The 20952-nt window shown below is 47.8% G+C and overlaps 1 protein-coding gene across 3 annotated transcripts in view; it reads left to right on the top strand.

Annotated features, from left to right (window-relative positions):
* Nucleotides 1–19758: 19758 nt before the first annotated feature.
* MTCL2 (microtubule crosslinking factor 2) overlaps nt 19759–20952 on the top strand; it is a 112117-nt gene continuing 110923 nt past the window's right edge. For 2 of the 3 annotated variants that reach the window (XM_088480702.1, XM_088480701.1), the window contains exon 1: nt 19759–20466. In XM_088480702.1, the coding sequence (XP_088336828.1) occupies nt 19984–20466 (483 nt within the window). In that variant the 5' untranslated portion in view covers nt 19759–19983. The remainder of the gene's footprint in view (nt 20467–20952) is intronic. The other variant, XM_088480700.1, reaches the window with a different exon arrangement.

The following is a 20952-nucleotide window of genomic DNA, read 5'->3' as shown; positions in this document are numbered from 1 at the left end:
ACTGCAAGGGTTTTATGCTGACAAATAAAGAAAGCTACATATAGTAACAATTACCAGGTTTCCTATGTAGGAGCAAATTTAGCTCCATGTGTTAGTTTTTGTAATAGGTCCGCGCTCCAGGGGTCTATGGGCCTGATTCAGAGCCGGACTCTATTTGCGCTCGCTCGTTCAGAAAAAAGGGGTGGCTATTCAAATGAACCGTTCACTCTTTGCGGTCTGTTCACGCCTCTAGGTCTGAACGAGCGTACAAAACATGCGGTAGTTTTTTTGAAAACTACGCCCCCTGGCCGCTCGCATCCTACGTCATGTCCGCTATTTATTAGATTAATCGAGTACATCGACCAGCGTATGAACTGCTCGCTATTCTTGTGGTTGGTTTTTCCTACCGCAATCTTGCGAGCAGTTCTGACTATAAAATAACCCAGTGACGTGGTCAATGACGCTGCTGTATTAATTATGCACACCCATAAAACGCCCGTTTTGACCTTTAAGCACACCTGCGTTCTGATCTCCACTCCCCGTTTTCAAGCACCTTCCCCTGTTGCCACCCACATACGCCTCCTCCTGTCACTCAAAATAGCAGGCATTCGCTATTTAGCGAACAAACGATTTTCGGCCGCATGGACTGGTTCGCGCATGCGTATTACGATCTGTACGCCAGTGGTGTAAGGGCAGGGCGAGCGGGGTGCTTGCCCTGGGCGTCGTGGGACCGGCGGCGCGGGGGGGGGTGCCGCTGGCCACGGTACCGGCCCGCCCGCCCTAGTAAGCCAGTGTAGCGCCGACTGCAGTGAGTGCGGTCAGCGCTACATGTTTACACAGGACCAGCGCTAGACTTCCAGCGCCGGTCCTGTGCTGCGCGCCTGAGCCCGTTCCCTCCCCCTGAGCGCTTGCCCAATAGCGCCAGGGGGCGGGCTCAGGCTGTGCATAACACACGCATCGCCGCCAGCGCTGGCGGCGATGCGTGTGTTAAACAGCAGCCAGTGAGAGTCAGACTCTCATTGACTGCTGCAGCACCCACTGCAAGAGCCGGACTTCCGTCCGGCTCCTGCAGTGGGTAATAGAACTGACGTCATGACGTCTGTCCCATTATGCTGAGCGCGCCAGCCCGGGAGGGCTGGAGGGCGGGAGCGGCGTCGCAGACTGGAGGAGCAGCAGCAGCAGCGTGGATTCAGGTAAGTAAGTTTTTATATATGTATTTTTAAAAACCTGTCAGCACTACTGGGGCACAACGGGGGTGGCTACCACTGGGGGGACCTCTACTGGGGTGGGAGCACAACGGGGGGGGTTGCTACTACTGGGGGCACCATTATTAGGAGGACCTCTACTGGGGGGGCTATTACAGGGCGCACTTAATCGGGAGGGGGAACCTCTGCTGGGGACCACTACTTGGGGGGGGAACTACTACTGGGGGCATTATAAAAGGGGCCTACTGCTAGGGGCACTGCACTGGGGGGGCCAGAACTGGGGGCAATAAGAGGAAGGACCACTACAGGGACCACTGGATAGGGGGGGTCACTACTGGGAGCCTGCATCAGGGGGACCACTACTGGGGGCACTGCATGGGAGGGGGGGGGACTACTGCTGGGGGCACTATATAAGGGGCTTACTGCTAGGGGCACTGCGGGGACCACTACAGGGGGCAATAGATAGGGGGGATCACTACTGGGTGCCTGCATAAGGGGGACCACTACTGGGAAACCTGCATGGGGGGGACTACTGCTGGGGGTACTATATAAAGGGCACTGCATAGGGGTTGGGGACTACTACTGGGGGCACTATATAAAGGGCACTGCATAAGGGGATACCACTACTGGGTGCACTGCATTGTGGGGACTGCTACTGGGGGCACTGCATAAGGGGGAACACTACATAGGGCACTGCATTTGGGGGGACCACTACTGGGGGCACTGGGTAAGGGGCACTACTATGGGCCTGCATAAGAGGGACCACAACTGCATACTGGGGGTACTGTATAAGGGGTACTACTGGGGTTAAGGTGCATATGGATGGGAATGTTCAGCGTGAAAATAAAGGGGTGTGTCATGTTGACACGCCCCATTTTTAAGTGACCACGCCCATTTTTTTGCCGCGCGCGCCTTAGGCGCGTGCACATATTGGGATTTTTTTTTGGGGGGGGGCTCCATTTTCAAATTTGCCCTGGGCTCCAAATACCCTAGTTACGCCACTGCCGTACGCATGCGCAGTTGGGCAAACATCGCTCGGAACGAACGAGCGACCGCTTACGAGCAGCTCTGTATGTCTGCCTCTAGCTGCTAAGCGCTCTAAGGACTGGTTAAAGGTGTAAAATGTGTATTAATTATGGTATCGGATGTTCTATACCTGCAGGTGTATGTAAAGTATTGTCTGGTTTTGTATAGTTCCAGGTGTGAACCATCTTATAGTTCTGTAGGATGGGTGTTCTTAAAAGGTGTAATGTTCAATAGACGTTTGGAAAAACTGGTTACAAAAACTTTAGGCAGTGTGTTCTTATAGAAACCCACAGTAAGTTTTATATGATAAGAGTCACTGTTGATATATTCAATGTAAAGTCTTTCCTTCTCCACTGGTATCTGCTGGTCCTAGTTGCCTCTCCACCTCAAATGTCACACAAAAAGGAAGAAAGAACCGGAGAATCAGGTACTGTTGAGCACTAGTGTGCAGTGCAATAGGTAAGTTATGCAGACTTACCCTGGTCTTGCCGCTTGCCTGCTGGTCCACCAGATGTCCTTGCTCCACAGGGTTAAGGTGTGTGGGTGTGAGGGGCATATATATGGTCCGGCCAGACCGATGTCGATACACTATCACATGGAGAATGTGGGGTAAAAATTGATTTATTGGCTGTCCACACACCATTCTGGTCCATGTGGTACAGGTGCAGTTCAAAAGGTAAAACAGTAAATGAGAGTACAAAAACATGAGCAATGAAGGGGTTAAATGTCAATGGGTTTGGATCGATGGAATAGTCATGATGTGCTCCCAACGCGTTTTGTCCCCTGTAGGGACTTTTTCAAGGGTAGGTGGTGTGATGGGCATGATGCGTTTGTTGAATGACTGCAATGTACAGGGCCGTAACTAGGGTAGTGCGACCCGTGCCATGGCATAGGGCACCATAGGGCAGGGGGCGCTGTTTGGACCTGTCAATTTTCCTGTTTATTATCATTCTCGCATGTAGCTTCCTCTTCTATTATCCCCAGCATCTCCTGGCCTCCCCTATCTCTTCCCTGGCCCTTCCCCATGAAGCCATGCCCCTTTTTCAGGTGCACTATTTTATGTTTATATTAAAAAATATATTTATATCCTTGAATAAAGTATGTATACTTGAATGTTTGTATACATTTTCTAAAATATTCTTTTTGTTTTTAAATACATTTATCTATTTTTAAAGTGTCCATTACAGTAGAAATGTTTTTTTTTTTTAATTTAAGCTGGGATGGGTCAAAGTTGGGGGTGGGGGGCCTCAGACCAGTAACTTGCCAAGGGCTAACAAGATGTTAATCTTGGTCTGGAGAAAACCCACTGGAAAAACATATAAATTCTACATAGATAAGGACCTGATATGAGTCAAACCATTATACCACTGTGCTGCCCAGAATTTATTTTTGATAGTATTAGAAAATATATATCTATAATATATAAAAGCAATTTTAATGTGAGGAATAGATTTTGGGTGAAAAATGCAATACTAGCATCAGCTAAAAAGTAGAAATATTTTGGGTGCTGTATAATAATATAATGAGTTCATATTTGTGACAGATTAAACATGGTAAGACTTTAATTAAAATCCCCTTATTTTAGGATTAAATATTACCTTAGTTACGCCCTTTATGTTATATTTTACTGTGTCACAAAGGTACAATGCTACCTTGTTCTGCAACAATTATTGTTTAATGCTTTAATTGTTATGACATGATATAAAAGGGAAAGCACTTCTCTGCTATTCAAAATGGGCTATTTGCAAACTCCTAGAAATGTTGTTTAGGTCCCTCCAATTTTAATTTACATAAAAAACTGTCCGCTGATAAAAGTTATGTAACCGCGGCTGCATACCACCTTATGTAAGACCACTAATGAGAATGCAGCAATGTCTATGCATTATTGTCCTGATTGAGGTGCGAGTACAGGGGCCCATACATCAGCAATCACAAAAAAAAAACATTCAAAGATTCTTTGATTTTTTTCCCCCCCAAATTAAAGATTCCCCAATCCACCAATCTGCACCCATACATTACAGATATTTTCCAGCGATTTGCAGATCATTTTTAGGAAAGACAGGTCTGCCAATCTTGAAAGGCTCATCATTTTACTAATAATGGTTGGCAATCTACACCCTGAATTAGACTGTGAAATCTAACATGTTGGAAACCTGATTCACCAATTCCAATCACTTTTTGGTCGGAATCTGTGATCTGTAAGCCCCATACATTGCAGACTTTTTAAACACAATCTGCAAAACACAGAATTGCCCCAAGGGGTGCAAATACATTATTTTGCATGCAGGGTAAATACTGGCTGCTTTACATGTTGCCCACAAATACTGGCCAGCTTTATTTTTACACTGCAATTTAGATTTCAGTTTTGACTCCCAAATTTAAATCTCTCTGCACATTTAAAATCTCCCCCACCTGCAGTGCAACATGGTTTTGCCAAGTTGCACAGTTATTTGGGGGTCTAATTATTATGTTAATTAACAGTATCCAACTTGCTGCAAGCAGCAGCGTTGGATACAAGATTACCGGGGGAGCAATTCACCATTGCTCTGGTGCGGAGAAAGCTGATCCGAAGATCCGTTGTCTCTGCAGTGAAAATTAGCACTACCGAGCCTGATTCGAAAGTGCTTCCTCACATTCAGGGCCGGCCCAAGCCTAATTTTTTTGGTAAGCGGATAGATTTTGGCGCCACTTGTTGAAATAAAGCCTCATATTTCGGTGTGTGAAATATCAGGAGTGCATGTAATAATGTAACAATGACAAAATGGAAACTATAGATCATAATACCAGCTTTATATACACATGGCTATAAGTTAATACTATACTCAGTGGCGTCACTAAGAGTGGTGTAACCGAGTGTAGTTACTAATGGTGTCACCCCACATGGACCTTCTCCTGCATCAGAAAATACAGAGGGCCTGATTCAGAGCCGCTTGTAAGCGGCCGCTCGTTCGCTCTGAGCGATGTTCGCACAACTGCGCATGCGTATGGGTCGTAATGCGCATGCGCAAACCAGTCATTGCGGTCGAAAATCGTGCGATTGCAAAACAGCAAGGGGCTGCTAATGTGATTGACAGAATGTACCGTTTGTGGGTGGTAACAGGGGAAGGTGCTTGAAAACAGGGGAGTGGAGATCCGAACGCAGGCATGCCAAACAGTCAAAAGGGCGTTTAATGGGAGTGCATAATTAGTAAAGGAGCGTCATCGACCACGTCACTTGGTTGTCTTTTAGTCTGAACTTCTCGCAGTGATAGCGGTCAGAAAAACCTACCACAAGCACTGCGAGCAGTTCAGATGCCTTTCGATGTACCCGATTAATCTAATAAATACCGGAGATGACGTGTTGCGATCGGCAAAGGGGCGTCTTTACAAAATAGCGAGCGCATTTTTCACTCGCTCAGACATAGAGGTGTCAACAAACCGCAAAGAGCGAGCACTCATTTTAAATAGCTGGCCACTTTTTTGGAACGACCGTCCGCAAATAGCGTCCGGCTGTGAATCAGGCCCAGAATCCTTAGTGATAATATACAATGGACCCAAAAGAGGGAAAAAAAAAAACACACACAATAACCTCCACTGTGTGGGACCCCACGTGATAAATAAAAAACATATACATAAGCTTTGCATGAAAAAAAACACATACATAGGCCCCCACATGAAAATAATAAAGCGCATAGGCTCCACATTTAAAAAAATCAAAACACATTCTGCCTCCACGTAAAAATAAAACAGATATCGCTTTGCAGAAAAAAAACGCACATAGATCCCCACATGAGAAAACACCACACACATTAGCATCCACATAAAAGTAATAAAACATATAGGATTTGCATGAAAAAAAAACAACACATAAGCCCCTACATGAAAATAATTAAACCCACACATAGACACACACACAGACCGCCACATAAAAATGTATGAAGTGTTAAAGGGCCCCTATACAGCAGGACCACCCTGGGTGTTAAGCTACAAATACACCCTAACAAACATATTCAGGGAGAGGGAGACAGCCAGTGGGTGACAGGGAGAGGGTGACAGCACTAGGTGACAGGGTGTGGGTGACAGAGAGAGGGTGACAGGAAGGTGACAGGGAGAGGATGATGACAGGGTGAGGGTGACGGAGAGAATGACGACAGGGTGAGGGGCCGACAGCACTAGGTGACAGACAGAGAGGGTGACGACAGGGAAAGAGTGACAGCACTGGGTTATGGAGAGAGGGTGACAACAGTGGGTGATGCCAAGAGACAGTGAAAGCAGTGGGTGACAGGAAGAAAATGAACAATGGGTGAAAGCACTGGGTGACAGAGGGTGATGACAATGAGGGTGACAGCACTAGGTGACAGAGGGTGATGACAGAGAGGGTGACAGCACTAGGTGACAGGGGGAGGGTGACAGCACTAGGTGACAGAGGGTGACGACAGGGAGAGGGTGACAGGGAGAGGGTGACGACAGGGAGAGGGTGGCAGTACTAGGTGACAGGGAGAGGGTGGCAGTACTAGGTGACAGGGAGAGGGTGACGCCAGGAGACGGTGACAGCTGTGGGTGACAGGGAAAGAAAGAATGACCAATGGGTGACAGTGACAGGGTGATGACAGGGAGAGGGTGACGGCCAGTGCATGATAAATACAAAAGAAATTAAATTGTCTTACCTGGGACTGCAGCACATGGATGGCTCCTCCTAAGCTGGGATTTTCACACCGGAGGAGAGGGGAGGAGAAGAGAGCGGCCACTCCTCCCCCTCCAGCCGTGCCCAGCCTGCTGTCAATCAACAAAGTATGGGCCAATGTTCCGGCTGTGGCTGGCTGCCGCTGCGCAGCGGCATATGAGTCAGTGTGACTCATTGTAACTCCGGCGGCTTTGGGGGACAGCAGCACAGCGGCAGGACAGATGACGCCCTTACAACTTGGCGCCGTACGCGGCTGCGTACTCGGCATAATGGGCTGGCCGGCCCTGCTCACATTGCGCGAACATCGGTTCACGCGTGTGTACCCCTCGGAGGAGCCGAATGGGGGCGGAACGCAACCCGGTACTCCTTCCCATAGGAAGGAGCTGCGATCCAGCAACAAACACCATTTAAAGACCCCCATACATCTGAGATTGATTGCAGAAATCGTGCAATTTGCAATCGATTGTGTATAAAAATCTTTCCTTTTTCAATCGATTGCAGATTGCAGAATTGCCACAATCGATTGAAACCTAACCCCCTCTGCCCATACCCTAACCCTCCCGAGGGGGTGCCTAAACCTAACCTCCCCCCGGTGGTGCCTGACAGTGTATAGGGATGGTAGGCCACGTCAGGGCTGAAATGTAAGCAGGAATGAATGGCCCCGATACTTAATTTATACAAAAGTGAAAAAGTGATGATGAATAGACCCCTTGCTCTTTTTTTCCCCTTCCACCTCAGATTCAGGCCCTATATATGTTTGACTAAACCCTGCTACGACAAATATGACAGTGATACTTAATAGTAGTATGTTATTAATGACAGTCCTTTAAAACTAAAGCATTTATGGATGAATGATATGACCTACTAGTTGGAGAAAGGCAGAGGGAGCTGTTGCACTAAAGGATGTGCAGTTTTTGTGGCAGAGGACAGTAACGATTTCCCTTTTGTTCCCTGGATTGTGTGTCAGCAGAAACAACACATTCTGCATGTCACTTCAGCGCAGGCAGCCGCACTTATTGATTCTACACAGACCGTGCGTCTTGTGGTTAGGGAGTGCATCTCTATTCCCTTTCACACAGAATAATATCTTTATTGTCCAATATTAGCTACTAAAGACTACATAGAATAGGACATATATTGGGTCAAATCAGATGTTATTACAAGGGTGGTTTTAATTCATAAGTTGTAAGTTGCTGTATAAAGGAGAAGATAAACCAAAAGAACTTATGTCACAGTAATACTATTTTTATTAGGCTTTATACTGTATATATAGCACCACACAGCTCTGTACAGAAGGAAAGTTTGTACCTGCCACAGTAGAGGTTAATTGCCCTACAACAGCAACATAAAGCTGCACAAAAACACACAGACGCCCACAGTCGTGGGCGTCCTTGCGTCTTTTTGCAGCAACAAATCCTTTCCCTGGTGTACATTTGTGCGTCTAATTGTGCAAGGACTGTGACGCCCGCTTGCAGCATCTATAGACGCTACATTAACGTGGCGCATATGTACTAAGCTCTGGAAAGTGATAAATGAGATAGTGATAAACTACCAGCCACTCAGCTCCTAACTATCATGTCATACTTGCCAACCCTCACTCATTGTCAGGGAGACTCCCTGAAATAGTAGTAATCTCCCTGAAGAGTCTACCAATCTCCCTCATTTCACCTAACCCCCATTATGACACTTATATAAAAGAAAAACAGAGATATATACATTCAAATGGGATCAGCAGTATAATTTCCCTGCATTGGTTATAAGGCACAATGATCCCTATGGTTACATGTATTTTCTGAGAAGTATCAGTGTGTTTTCATCAATAAGTAGATCTTACTAACTGCTTTGGGGCTCATTTACATGTGGATGTAAGTGAATTTTAGGACACGCCTCTCCGATGTAGCAGGACACGCCCACTTTACCGCCCCGTTCATAGGTGCTGCTTTCAAAATCTCCCTGAAATTCTTTTTCAAAAGTAGGCAAGTATGTATCATTTTACAGGCTGTAGTAGATTGGTTGGTAGTTTATCACAAATTTTTCCAGAGCTTAGTACATCTGCCCCTAGAGTGGTGCATCTGTGCGTCCAAATCTGTACTGCGACTATATGTACAAAATCGGGACCCATGCTCAGACATGAAAACATTGCCCGTTTGCTTGTATATCGGAATAGCCTCCGACAGAGAATCAGGGCCAATGGCCTCACAAGTGATCCCAGAATGTCTTTGGTTGGTGGGAGTAAACAGAAAGCAAATACTGGTAAAATATACACAGCATACATGCCTCCCGATTTTTCGGGTAACCCCCCACACCCCCGGAAGGGTAAGCATTTCTCCCGCATTCTGCCCACTTCTAGTGAAGTGGGCAGAATGAGGAGAATTCCGGCGGCGATCACGTGTCTCCGTGTAGGGGGCGAGGCTTAAGACGTGATTCTACATGAATCACGTTATTTGGCCCTGCCCCCTATGTAAATTCTAACCAATCATGGCAATTTTACTGCGAGGGGGCAGGGCTTAATGATGCGAATCGACAGGCCCCGCCCCTGTCACCCCCCTGCTGCTTCTCTTACCCGGGCTTCTCCCGGGAAGAGCTACTGAAAGGTAGGCAACTATGATACACAGCAATATTAGCTGATATGCATCTGTGGGCTTGAATCAGAGAAGGACGCAATGCCGATGTTTATTTGGTTGAGCAATTATCAGTAATCTGTGCATGTAGCTGAGTAGCACTTTGCATGTGTCAAGTTCCGTTATCATTGTTGCTTGCAGTGAGAATTTATTTGCAAAGTGATTGACACACAGAAACCATTTGTGGGTGGCAACGGGAGGTGGCGACTTAAAGACAGGCGTATCGCAACTGTTTTCGGGGCATGTCTCAACCTGCAACTGCGATTATATAAGCAGTGAAAATGGCTCCAGTGTCTCAGTTTTGGAGCCATTCTGCTCAAACATAGGGCTACTCAGAAATCCGATAATCGACCGATGCTGTGTCTTTGTATATAGCTGCTTGGGTTTGCAAAGCCACCATTGGTTGTGTCAATACAAATCCATATGACTGCAACAGTTGTATATTTTCGCACAGCCGTTGCATACAAATTTACATCAACTGTGGCATTAGCATACATCTCTGAATCAGGCCCTATGTTGCTTCAGAAGCTATGGGGTCTATTTGCTAAGAAGTGTTAGGAGACAGAGGGCCTAATTCAGACCCGCTCGCAAGCGGGTCAATGTTGGCCCAGTGCGCACGGTGGACCCGGCTCCGTCATGCACATGCGCGAGATCCGGATAGCGACGGCTATTGGTCTCGCTACAAAGGGGGCGTGCTGTCGATGGTGAGTGACAGCACGCCCCCTTTGGTGGGTGTGCCATGGGCGTGGCTGGCCAGACGGAGGCGTTCCCATGGGAATGCCTACCGTCTGGGGTCGGCCCCACTGACATCTCAAGTTAGAGCCAAAGTTAGATACATCACAAGTTAGAGCCAAGTCTGATAGAGCCAAAAGCACTCCAGGGCTTGCGGCAACAAGACCCTAACACAAGGGTCTCGTCGCAAGCCCGATGGTCTTGACCATCGCGACCATCATCCTGGCCGCTAGCTATAGCTGTGGGTGGTCACCCACAGCTATACGAGCGGCCAGGAGGCCGCTCTAAAAATTCAGAAGGACGGCCATGATTCAGAGTGCTTGTCAGAGCGTCCGGCTCTGAATCAGGGCCAGAGTGAAAAGTGATTAGAAAGTGATAAGGTGCCAGCCAATCAGCTCCCAACTGTCATCTCACAGGCTGTGTTTGAAAAATGACAGTTGGGAGCTGATTGGCGGGCACCTTATAACTTTCTTATCACTTTTCACTCTGTCTCTTAAAACTGCTTAGTAAATAAACCCATATATGTCTTAAATAAAAATACATACAAGATCACAGAGGAATACAATGCTGTACAAATGTAGAATGTGTGTATACAGGGCCTGTTTCAGAGGTGTACGCAAACCAGATGGTTTGCATACAGCTCAGATGGTTGTAGATCTACGCATGTGCCGGTCTCCTTTTGCGACTATAATCATAGGCCACCTAAGCCACAGCATGATTGGCATGCTATGGTGGTTTGGGGGCAGGGAATGGGTGGCGACGGTCAGCATTCCTGAAAATGGGGCATGTCACCCCCGGTTTCTGGGAGAACTAAGGCCAGTGTCTTCCGATGCAGATTTACTGACCTAGGCTACAGAGCTGCACTGGCCATTCTGAGCAGCCTTAGGCTCACTCAGATGGCCGATACCGTGAGTGATGATCGCAGCACTCGGATCTGCAATGGGGAGGGTCTTGTGGCATTAGCATATGCTGGCACCACTGCTGTGTCCAAAGACGTAGCAGTGATGCTAACAGCGTACAGTTCTGAATCAGGCCCACAGTGACTCAATTTGCTTAGAATCAAAGTACCATAGCCCAGGACAATTTCATTAGATGACATATATACATATATCTCACAGGAATCCGTATGAATTACCACCAGACCTAAGCCCGGCGGATGAAATACTGACGCCGGCACATGAAGATCCCGACTGAGGTAAGACCCCTATGTGGGCAGCCGCACTGACATAGCAGTGATGTCAGTGGGGAGCTTCCTTCTCGATCAGAGCAGGAAGCTCCTTGGGGCTTGCGGTTGCCGAGACCCAACCTTTGAGGAAGAGACTAAGGGGATCATTCAGACCCGGTCACAAGCGCTGAGCGCTCGCAACCGGGTCGATGTTTCCCCACTGGGCATGCGCACGTCGGAGTCGGCTCCAACGTGCGCATGTGCGAGACCTGGCTAGCGACGGGCGCTACGTCACTACGGGTCTCGCACCAAAGGGGGCGAGCTGTCGATTGTGAGTAACAGCTCGCCCCGTTTGGGAGGAGGGCAGGGGGCATGGCCGGCCAAACGGAGGCATTCCCAATCAGAGCAGGAAGCTCCCTGTTACGACCAGGGTTTCCCGGCATAGGGGACGACGGGTATTCCCTGTGAGGGTGCTGTGGCGTGGTCCTTCCGGCGGAGGGGCTGGTGTGTGGCGGCGGGCATTGGCTGTGCGAAGTGTTCCGCGGGCACTGTGTCATTCTGGCCGGGGTAGGCCTGGTGGTGTTTCCATTCCACTCTGGTATGGGCGCCGCCATCTTGCCTCTGGTCATGTGACTTAGCTGCTCCAGTCCTGGCGTGTCACATGCTCTCTCTGACCTATCACGATTCTGCACTGGGTACTTAAGGGAGTTCACAGCTTCCCATAGTTGCCAGTGCAACGTGTTTTACAGCGTAGCTGTGAGAGAGTCTGTGTGCCTTGAATTACAGTCAGGTGCATAAATATTGGGACATTGACAGATTTTTCATATTTTGGCCTCTATTCACCACAATGGCTTTGAAATGAAACAAACAAGACGTGGTTTAACTGCAGACTTTCAGATTTAATTTGAGGGTAATTACATCCAAATCAGGTGAACGTTGTAGGAATTACAACGGTTTCTATATGTGGCTCCCACTTTTTAAGGGGCCAAAAGTAATGGGACAAACTAAACAATCCTAAATCTAACTTCCACTTTTTAATACTTTGTTGCAAATCCTTTGCAGGCAATTACAGCCTGAAGTCTGGAACGCATAGACACCACCAGACGCTGGGTTTCATCCCTGGTGATGCTCTGCCAGGCCTCTACTGCAAATGTCTTCAGTTCCTGCTTGTTCTTGGGGCATTTTCCCTTCAGTTTTGTCTTCATCAAGTGAAATGCATGCTCAATCGGATTCAGGTCAGGGGATTGACTTGGCCATTGCATAACATTCCACTTTTTAGCCTTAAAAAACTCTTTGGTTGCTTTTGCAGTATGCTTCGGGTCATTGTCCATCTGCACTGTGAAGCGCCGTCCAATGAGTTCTGAAGCATTTGACTGAATATGAGCATTTAATATTGCCCGAAACACTTCAGAATTCATTCTGCTGCTTTTGTCAGCAGTCACATCATCAATAAATAGGGAACCAGTTCCATAGGCAGCCATACATGCCCACGCCATGACACTACCACCACAATGCTTCACCCCATCACTCTGGTACAAATTGATCTTTGTCTCATCTGTCCATAGGATGTTGTTCCAGAACTGTAATGGCTTTTTTAGATGTTGTTTGGCAAACTCTAATCTGGTCTTCCTGTTTTTGTGGCTCACCAATGGTTTACATCTTGTGGTGAACCCTCTATATTCACTCTTGTGAAGTCTTCTCTTGATTGTTGACTTTGACACATATACACCTACCTCCTGGAGAGTGTTCTTGATTTGGCCAAGTGTTGTGAAGGGGTTTTTCTTCACCAGGGAAATAATTCTTCTGTCATCCACCACAGTTGTTTTCTGTGGTCTTCCGGGTCTTTTGGTGTTGCTGAGCTCTCCGATGCATTCTTTCTTTTTAAGAATGTTCCAAACAGTTGATTTGGCCACACCTAATGTTTTTGCTATCTCTCTGATGGGTTTGTTTTGATTTTTCAGCCTAATGATGGCTTGCTTCACTGATAGTGACAGCTCTTTGGATCTCATATTGAGAGTCGACAGCAACTGATTCCAAATGCAAATGTCACACCTAGAATCAACTCCAGACCTTTTACCTGCTTAATTGATAATGAAATAACGTGGGTATAGCCCACACCTGTCCATGAAATAGCTTTTGAGTTGATAGTCCCATTACTTTTGGCCCCTTAAAAAGTGGGAGGCACATATAGAAACCGTTGTAATTCCTACACCGTTCACCTAATTTGGATGTAATTACCCTCAAATTAAATCTGAAAGTCTGCAGTTAAAGCACATCTTGTTTGTTTCATTTCAAAGCCATTGTGGTGGTGAATAGAGGCCAAAATATGAAAATTCTGTCAATGTCCCAATATTTATGCACCTGACTGTATCTGTCTGTTTGAGTGCTTTCCTGTGCTCCTGCTGGATCCCAGCTTCCAAGTAGCCTGCACCGCTTTGCCTGTTCCCAGTCTCCTGCCAGAATCATCCTGCACCTGCTATTTACCCTTTCCCTGCCAGATGACCTGTGTCTAGTTAACTCTGAACCTGCCCTGTCTCCAGGGCCGGATTAACAATGGGGCGGGTGGAGCTACAGCTCCAGGCTTCCCATAAGAATAGACCCACAGGCTTCATTGCAGCCACAGCAGTGTTGACAGAAAAAAAATGTCCTGTCACCACAAGCGGCCGTCTGACGATCAGCACATTCACCCCCCAGGGAGAAGCCCCGACCAATTCATAGTTTCACCCACTACCCACCCGGCTGCCAACGGGAGCACGAAGCCCCGCCCACTCATGATGTGCGAAGCCCCGCCCACCCACAGTGACTAACCAAAGCTCCGCCCCCTAGCCACGCAAAGCAATGGTACACATTTACAGTTTATTTGCTGTCATGTCATCCTGTGCATGGCACAGGATGACAAGACAGCAATTAATGTGCCATGCACAGGATGACAAGACAGCAATGAAAGTGCCATGCACAAGATGACATGACAGCAAATAAACTGTAAATGTGTACCATTGCTTTGCGTGGCTAGGGGGCGGAGCTTTGGTTAGTCACTGTGGGTGGGCGGGGCTTCACGGGACGAGAGTGGGTGGGGCTTCATGCTCCTGTTTGCAGGGTGGGTAGTGGGTGAAACTATGAATTGGTCGGGGCTTCTCCCTGGGGTGGTGAATGTGCTGATCGTCAGACGGCCTGGCAATGTAGATATAGAAAAACTATATGAAGAGTGTTTTCTACAGAAGAAGCAGAAAGTAAGACAGAAAGGGATAACCAGAAGCATAAAGAACTCTTTCAGTGGGTGGATTTTGAGAAATGGTCATTAATTATTGTTTCATGTATGTAAACACAGACTCAGACTTAAATCCCCATTCAGCAGTTTTGCAGTCCCTACTCCCATTCCAGGGCTATAAGGAGGGCGGTGCAGCCAGTGCAGTCGCACAGAGCGAGGTGCCCTGGCAGCAGAACCAGCAATACTCTCCTGCGGCTGCATCCCGTGCCCTACTCCTTAATTCCCATCTCCTGCACTGTGTTGGGATAGGTGCATGACGTCTTCCAAAGTCCCGTGGGCTCTGTACTGATGTTCGAAGCGTCCTTGGGATGCCCCAAGCAGCACCCTATTTAACTGGTGAAGTGGCATGGGGCACAGGGCTATGACGTATTGGCACTGTTACGGGGCTGCCTATTCCTATAGCATGACATCAAAGATTGCGTTCTTCTCCTATACATATACTTTGCTGGTGGGGGGAGGGTTAGGTTTAGGGAGCTTAGCGGGGTTAGATTTTTGGGGGGGAGGTTAGGGTTTGGCACCCCTAGGGGGGATGGTTAGGGTTAGGCACCACTGGGGGACTTAGGTTTAGGCACTAAGGGGGGAGAGTTAGGTTTAGGCCCTGGCCGGCCTGATCTGCAGGATCAGGCCGACATATCTTCTAGTGTGTACCCACCTTTACACTACCCCAGCCGACTCAGCTGGCTGAACATGTGTGAACTGAGGTCTCACAGTGCAGAGGTGGTGAAGGGATCCGCTTGGATCCTTCTTCGCAACCTCAGAGCTTATTCCCATCAGAAGGAGCGAGGCTCCAGGAATCACCACCATCTTAAGTTGTTGTTGGTTCCCACAAGCAAACTAAAGTTTGCTGAATACTAGGCGGCTGTTACAGAAAACATGGAGACTAGCGTTTCTGAATGTGCATCAGGTGTGTTCGGGATCATGAATAGACCCCTAAACACATTTTTCCTTTTAAAGTCTGCCTTAAATGTTTATACAGCATCAATAATATTATAATACCAGTGTAGAATCTTTAGACATTATAAACTAACTCATGTAGGGCCATTCAATTCAATGCGTTAATACGCTGTTTGGGCACGCTAAGGATTTCTTCTTGCACCCCCCTGGGAATGCGAGGAGAAATCCGACCAAAGTGCCATTCGTTTTCAGCTTACCGTGGCGCTAACAGCCGCGCACCCGGCACTTTGGTCAGAGAATGCCGGTTAACTCGCTTTAACACCCTTGTTAAGGCGCGATAACCGGCATTCTCCGACCACACAGTGCACTGAATTGAATATCTCCCGGTGCTCGCTCCAGGCGCTATTCAGTTCGCGTTGAATTGAATCGCCCCCAAAGATACATAACACAATCAGTAATTTAAGTTACACAAAATACTGCTTGTTGTAACATACCTCCATATTACATTGCGTTTAAAACCTAAGCTTGTCAATTACTTTGCAGAAATATCCTCACTGCGACAGCTGTCGCAGGCCCATTGCTGCACATGGGGAGTGTGATGTATATGCATCAGCCATTTGCGAAAACATCGACATTGTGACCATCTCTGAATCAAGCCCACAGGTCACACACTTTTACAAAAAATAAAATCATTATTGTTGATATAGCTCCACTAGAAAGTGTTTGAAGGTAGGCACTAGCTGTACCCTCCGTTTAGCTAGCCAGACCACACGCCACAGGCCACACCCTCTGTGCAAACCACACTACTAGTTATGCACTCACATCAATAGTCACACTGTACAGCGCTGGTCACACCCTCTGTAGCAGCACACAAAAGGCCCTAAATAAATGTCAGCTCCAGGCCCATTTGGACCTTTATCTGGCACTGTCCATTTACCTAGCTCTCTGATTCCACTCTGAGCCATCACAGTTCTACTCTCCACTTAATTCCATCAGCTGTTACTATTCTAATTACTCCATAGCCCCTCTGGATTTTATCTCACCAGTATCAATCAGTGACTGTTATCCTGTCTGCAGCCCTGCAGTTACCATTTGGATTACAAAGACTATTATTATTTCTGCCACTACCTGGACATTACCTATTCATACTACAATACAGCCTCTAGTCATCACCTTCCTCGTTATACTCTGGACTTTATTTTATCTGTATACATGTCTGCAACTTCACCTATTAAAAAAACGAATTTCCAATTTAAATCTGTTCAGGTGTCTGCTCCTATTTCCACCCTGGGTCCAGAACAAACTCAGGTCCTAACACTCCCTGGGGCTTGCGGTTGACGAGACCCAACCTTAGGGTCTCGTCGCAAGCCCCGATGGTCGCAATGGTCTTGACCATCGCGACCATCAACCTGGTCGGTTGCTAAAGCTGTGGGTGGTAACCCACAGCTTAGCTAGCAACCAAGAGGCCGCACTTCAAAAGAGAGGCGGCCGCCCACATTCAGAACGAGCGCTCGCATTTTGCGAGTGTCTCTGAATGAGGGCCCCTCTCCCTTACCTTTTACCTCCTCGTCTTCTGAAGTTCGTGGTTACCTGGTGGCTTTGAAGCGACATGGACAAACGGAGGTATGGCTGTGTCCAACATCACATACTGTAACTGAAACCGAATATAGCAGGTAAACATAATCTTTCGATTTAAATAATTTTTCTGGGCTACAGAATAGGAAACTATTGATACATTGGGCGGGATGCATGACGCATCGCAATCGCGATGCATTCGGCCAGTCATCGCTTGCTTGCCGGCGTTGGTAACGCCAGTATGCATGAAGATCAGGCCCGGCGACAGGGGGGTACAAAGGGTACACCCTTCTCGGGCCTCGATGTTCAGCGGGGCCCCGAGGTTCAGGGGCACAAAATGGGGCCCTGGCACCTAATAGTTAATTACAAACTAAATATTCCGGCTGCCTGACCAGCGCATTCCACAAATAGGCCAAAACAAATTATTGAGCCGCCCCAACACCTCTCCCTTACCAGTGCTGTCACTTGGTCCGGTCCTCTGGGCAATAGGCATACCGATATCATCGCGCATGATGCTGTCCCAGGCGCCAGCTCATCCCTTCCACTGTGGCCCCCAGGAATGCTAGAAGAGCAAGGCTGCAGCCGGGGAGCAGGAGGCAATCTTCGGCGCTGACCCCAGGTGAAACGTCAGTTCTGGCATAAAGCTGCAGGCTCCTTCTACACCTTCCCTGGATGTCAGTCTCCCCTAGGAGCCAGAGTGACAGGCAGCCCAGCATCCTGAGCCTTCACCAACAGACTGTGCTGAGGTAAATTAGCCTGTTTTTTATTTTCTTCCAAATAAATACTATGTAAAAATTGGTATACTGTATATATATATATATACACACATGTGTATGTTTGTGTGTATATATATATACATACATACAGTATGGGTGTATGTGTATATGTATATATATATACATGCTCACACACACACTGTATGGCTGTGTGTATGTGTATATATATATATGTTTCCTTGAAGAAGTCTGATTGGCAGATGAAACGCGTTGGATGCTCCACTTACCTCTCATGAACTTTACTACCATACTTATCAGATAAGCCGCAGAATTCCTTTTTAAAATTATATTGATTGTTATGTCTTTTTTATAATATTTATCTATTTGTGCATACCCTCATATACTGGTCAATAACTATCTAATTGCTGTGTATAGCACATCCATTTCTGCATAAACTTAATATTTATTTTTTATTGTTTCATTTTATATTTATATTACGTTTCTTGTCTTAAAATAAATTTTGTGTGTCCATTTTACGTATATTATAGTCAGAGTACTATTTTATTCTCACTCGCACTTTCTTAGATGGTACTATTGTTTTATATGTGTTATTAAGGAACTTGCTTCACAATTGCACTTTGCACTTTATTGGTTAAAAGACCACAGATATTTTATATTGATTTTTCTGAAGTTTATCAATAATATTTATTTTATTAATAATATTTATGTATGCACAGCACTTTTTTTTAGCACACAGGCGCTTTGAACAGATTCAATGTTTTCATATATATATATATATACACACATATAGTATACACACAAAAGATTGCCACTTTACTGATAGAATATAATGAGAACATATACCTTGCCCTGGTGCCCTCCCCAGGTGAAAGAGTTCCTACCACTATTTAACAAGATACTGATGGCGGCACTCACAAGACTTAAAAATTCAATACATCACCAATAGCGAAAGTACAGTTAATATGACCTATTGGTCATTTATAGAACTTTTTAAAGTCCGGTGAGTGCCGCCATCAGTATCTTCTGTATATATATATATTTATTTTTTCTGAAAGCCACCCTCTGATGGGGGGGAAGGGGGCCCCAGAGAAATCAGTGTACAGGGCCCCAAGATTTCTGTTGCTGGCCCTGATGAAGATCCCCGCAAAGGACCGCTCTGTTGGTAAGAGCGTCCCTTTGCATTGGAGGGACTTCCGGGTCTAAGACCCAGAAGCCCCTCCGGCGTCCTTCTGTGCTGGGGGTGTTGGGAGGGATCAGATATCAGCAGTCTGCGGAAAGAAGCCCATAGGCTTCTATGGGTAACGCCGGCAGGAAGATGGTGTTACCCACAGCAACTAAGTCCTGGAGTGCATTGCACTCCGGGGCTTAGTGCACATGAGAAATGTGGTCAAGCCCACATTTTAGGGGTTTGACCGCATTTCTCCCTTCCTGCATCTCGCCCATTGCATAGGTCCTTTTCATCAAACTCAAAATCCCATTAGTAAATGTGCTAATAAGGTTTTGAGGCACCGACAGACAGGGAATCGTTATTTAAAAGGTATGCACTAAAGGAGGAATGGATCTCGACGGAAGGGCCCAAAACCAGTATATAGCCTAGGGCCCTATGAGATTTTTCTCCGGCTCTGATGCGGACACCAGTGCTGCATGAGCCAGCGGGTAACCCATTGCCACATCTAGTGATCTTCTCCCACTACTCCAAAATGGGAGTTCCATGTTATCATGCAGCTGGTCCTCACACATCTTCCATCGTGTATGTCCCTGACTTGAGCTATTGATTGCTCCTACGGAGTCCTTACATACAGCAGCGGCTGCTCGACAATCACTCAAGAATGAGATGCCGTGGCTGCTGCAGGATGTGCCCCCTCCCTGCTCTGGGCCGGTCCTCTGCTCCCCGGCACCGCCCCCTCCTCCCAGCAGTATGAAGCCGATGCACAGAGGAGACACATCAGCCGCTGCCCGTTATATGCTGCAGCCTCGCAACCAGCACAGCCGCTGACAGCACCGGGGAAAGCGGGCACTGCGGCCAGGAGACCTGCACTCTGCATCACGGGATACACAGCTACTAGCGAGATACAACCCCGAGACCAGCATCCACCGGAAGACTTCACCGGGGCGCTGATGGAGACGGCAGGGCCCGGCGGGGGTGCTCCTCCCCCGGTACCCGCAAAGAAAAAGCTGAACCGGGCTCCTTCCCCTGCCCGGCCCAAAGATCTGACCGGGTGGTCTCTGTCTAAGGCCCGTAGATCCTCTCCGGTCTCCCTATCTGTCCTCCCCCCGGGGCCACGCCGATCGCTCCCCTCACCGGGCAGTAAGAAGCAGGTGGTCCCGGCGACACGTACGGGTGGAAAGAGCAAGGTACAGGCGGCCCCGGGAACACGGCGAGGAACGGACAGCAGCTCGGAGGGGTCCTGTGCCTCGGAGGAAAATAGCAGCAGCAGCCGGGGAAGCAGCGAGGAGGGCGGGGTGTCTGGGGCCTCCAGCCGCATCCAGCTCAGCACCTCTTTGGCCTTCTCCGACCTGACCGAGGACATGTTGGATGGAGGCACCGAGGGGCTCATGCGCGAGATGGAGGAGCTGCGCTCGGAAAATGACTATCTGAAGGTAAGATGAAGCCGCATGGGCGGGGCTGCTCCTCGGGAGGCGTAGCCGTAGCAACTAGTGGTTCAGAGTTGGTTGTCATGCCTACGCGTTAAAAGATCGTGGTTGTCTGCCAGATTAAGGGGCCCATTTATCAAAGTGAATTTGAGGTAAATATCCCGAAATTTACCTCAAATGCTAAGTATCCCCCGGATGTATGTAGGAGGGACCGCAGCAGGTATCGGAGATACCTGCTGCGATCCCTCCATTGCCGCTGACAGCTGCTTCTCCCATAGGTTTCTATGGGGGATGCGATGCCGCCAAATGTATCAATATCGGGAATGCTTCGCATTCCCGATATTGGTTCCAGCAGCTAACGCCATCTGAAGAGAACGTCAGCCGCTGTAGCCTATGGGGACTTACCGCATGTCAGCCAGCGGAGGGACCTCCCAGATCTCTCCGCCGGCATTGGGCGTCGCTCATGTGCAGTCCGCGGGACTGCGCATGCGC

The sequence above is a fragment of the Taudactylus pleione genome, unplaced genomic scaffold (genome assembly GCF_031769625.1).
Source record: "Taudactylus pleione unplaced genomic scaffold, aTauple2 ptg000256l, whole genome shotgun sequence".
Lineage (NCBI taxonomy): Eukaryota > Metazoa > Chordata > Amphibia > Anura > Myobatrachidae > Taudactylus > Taudactylus pleione.
The sequence above is the reverse complement of the archived record's forward strand: the minus strand, read 5'-3'. Positions and strand labels throughout refer to the sequence as shown.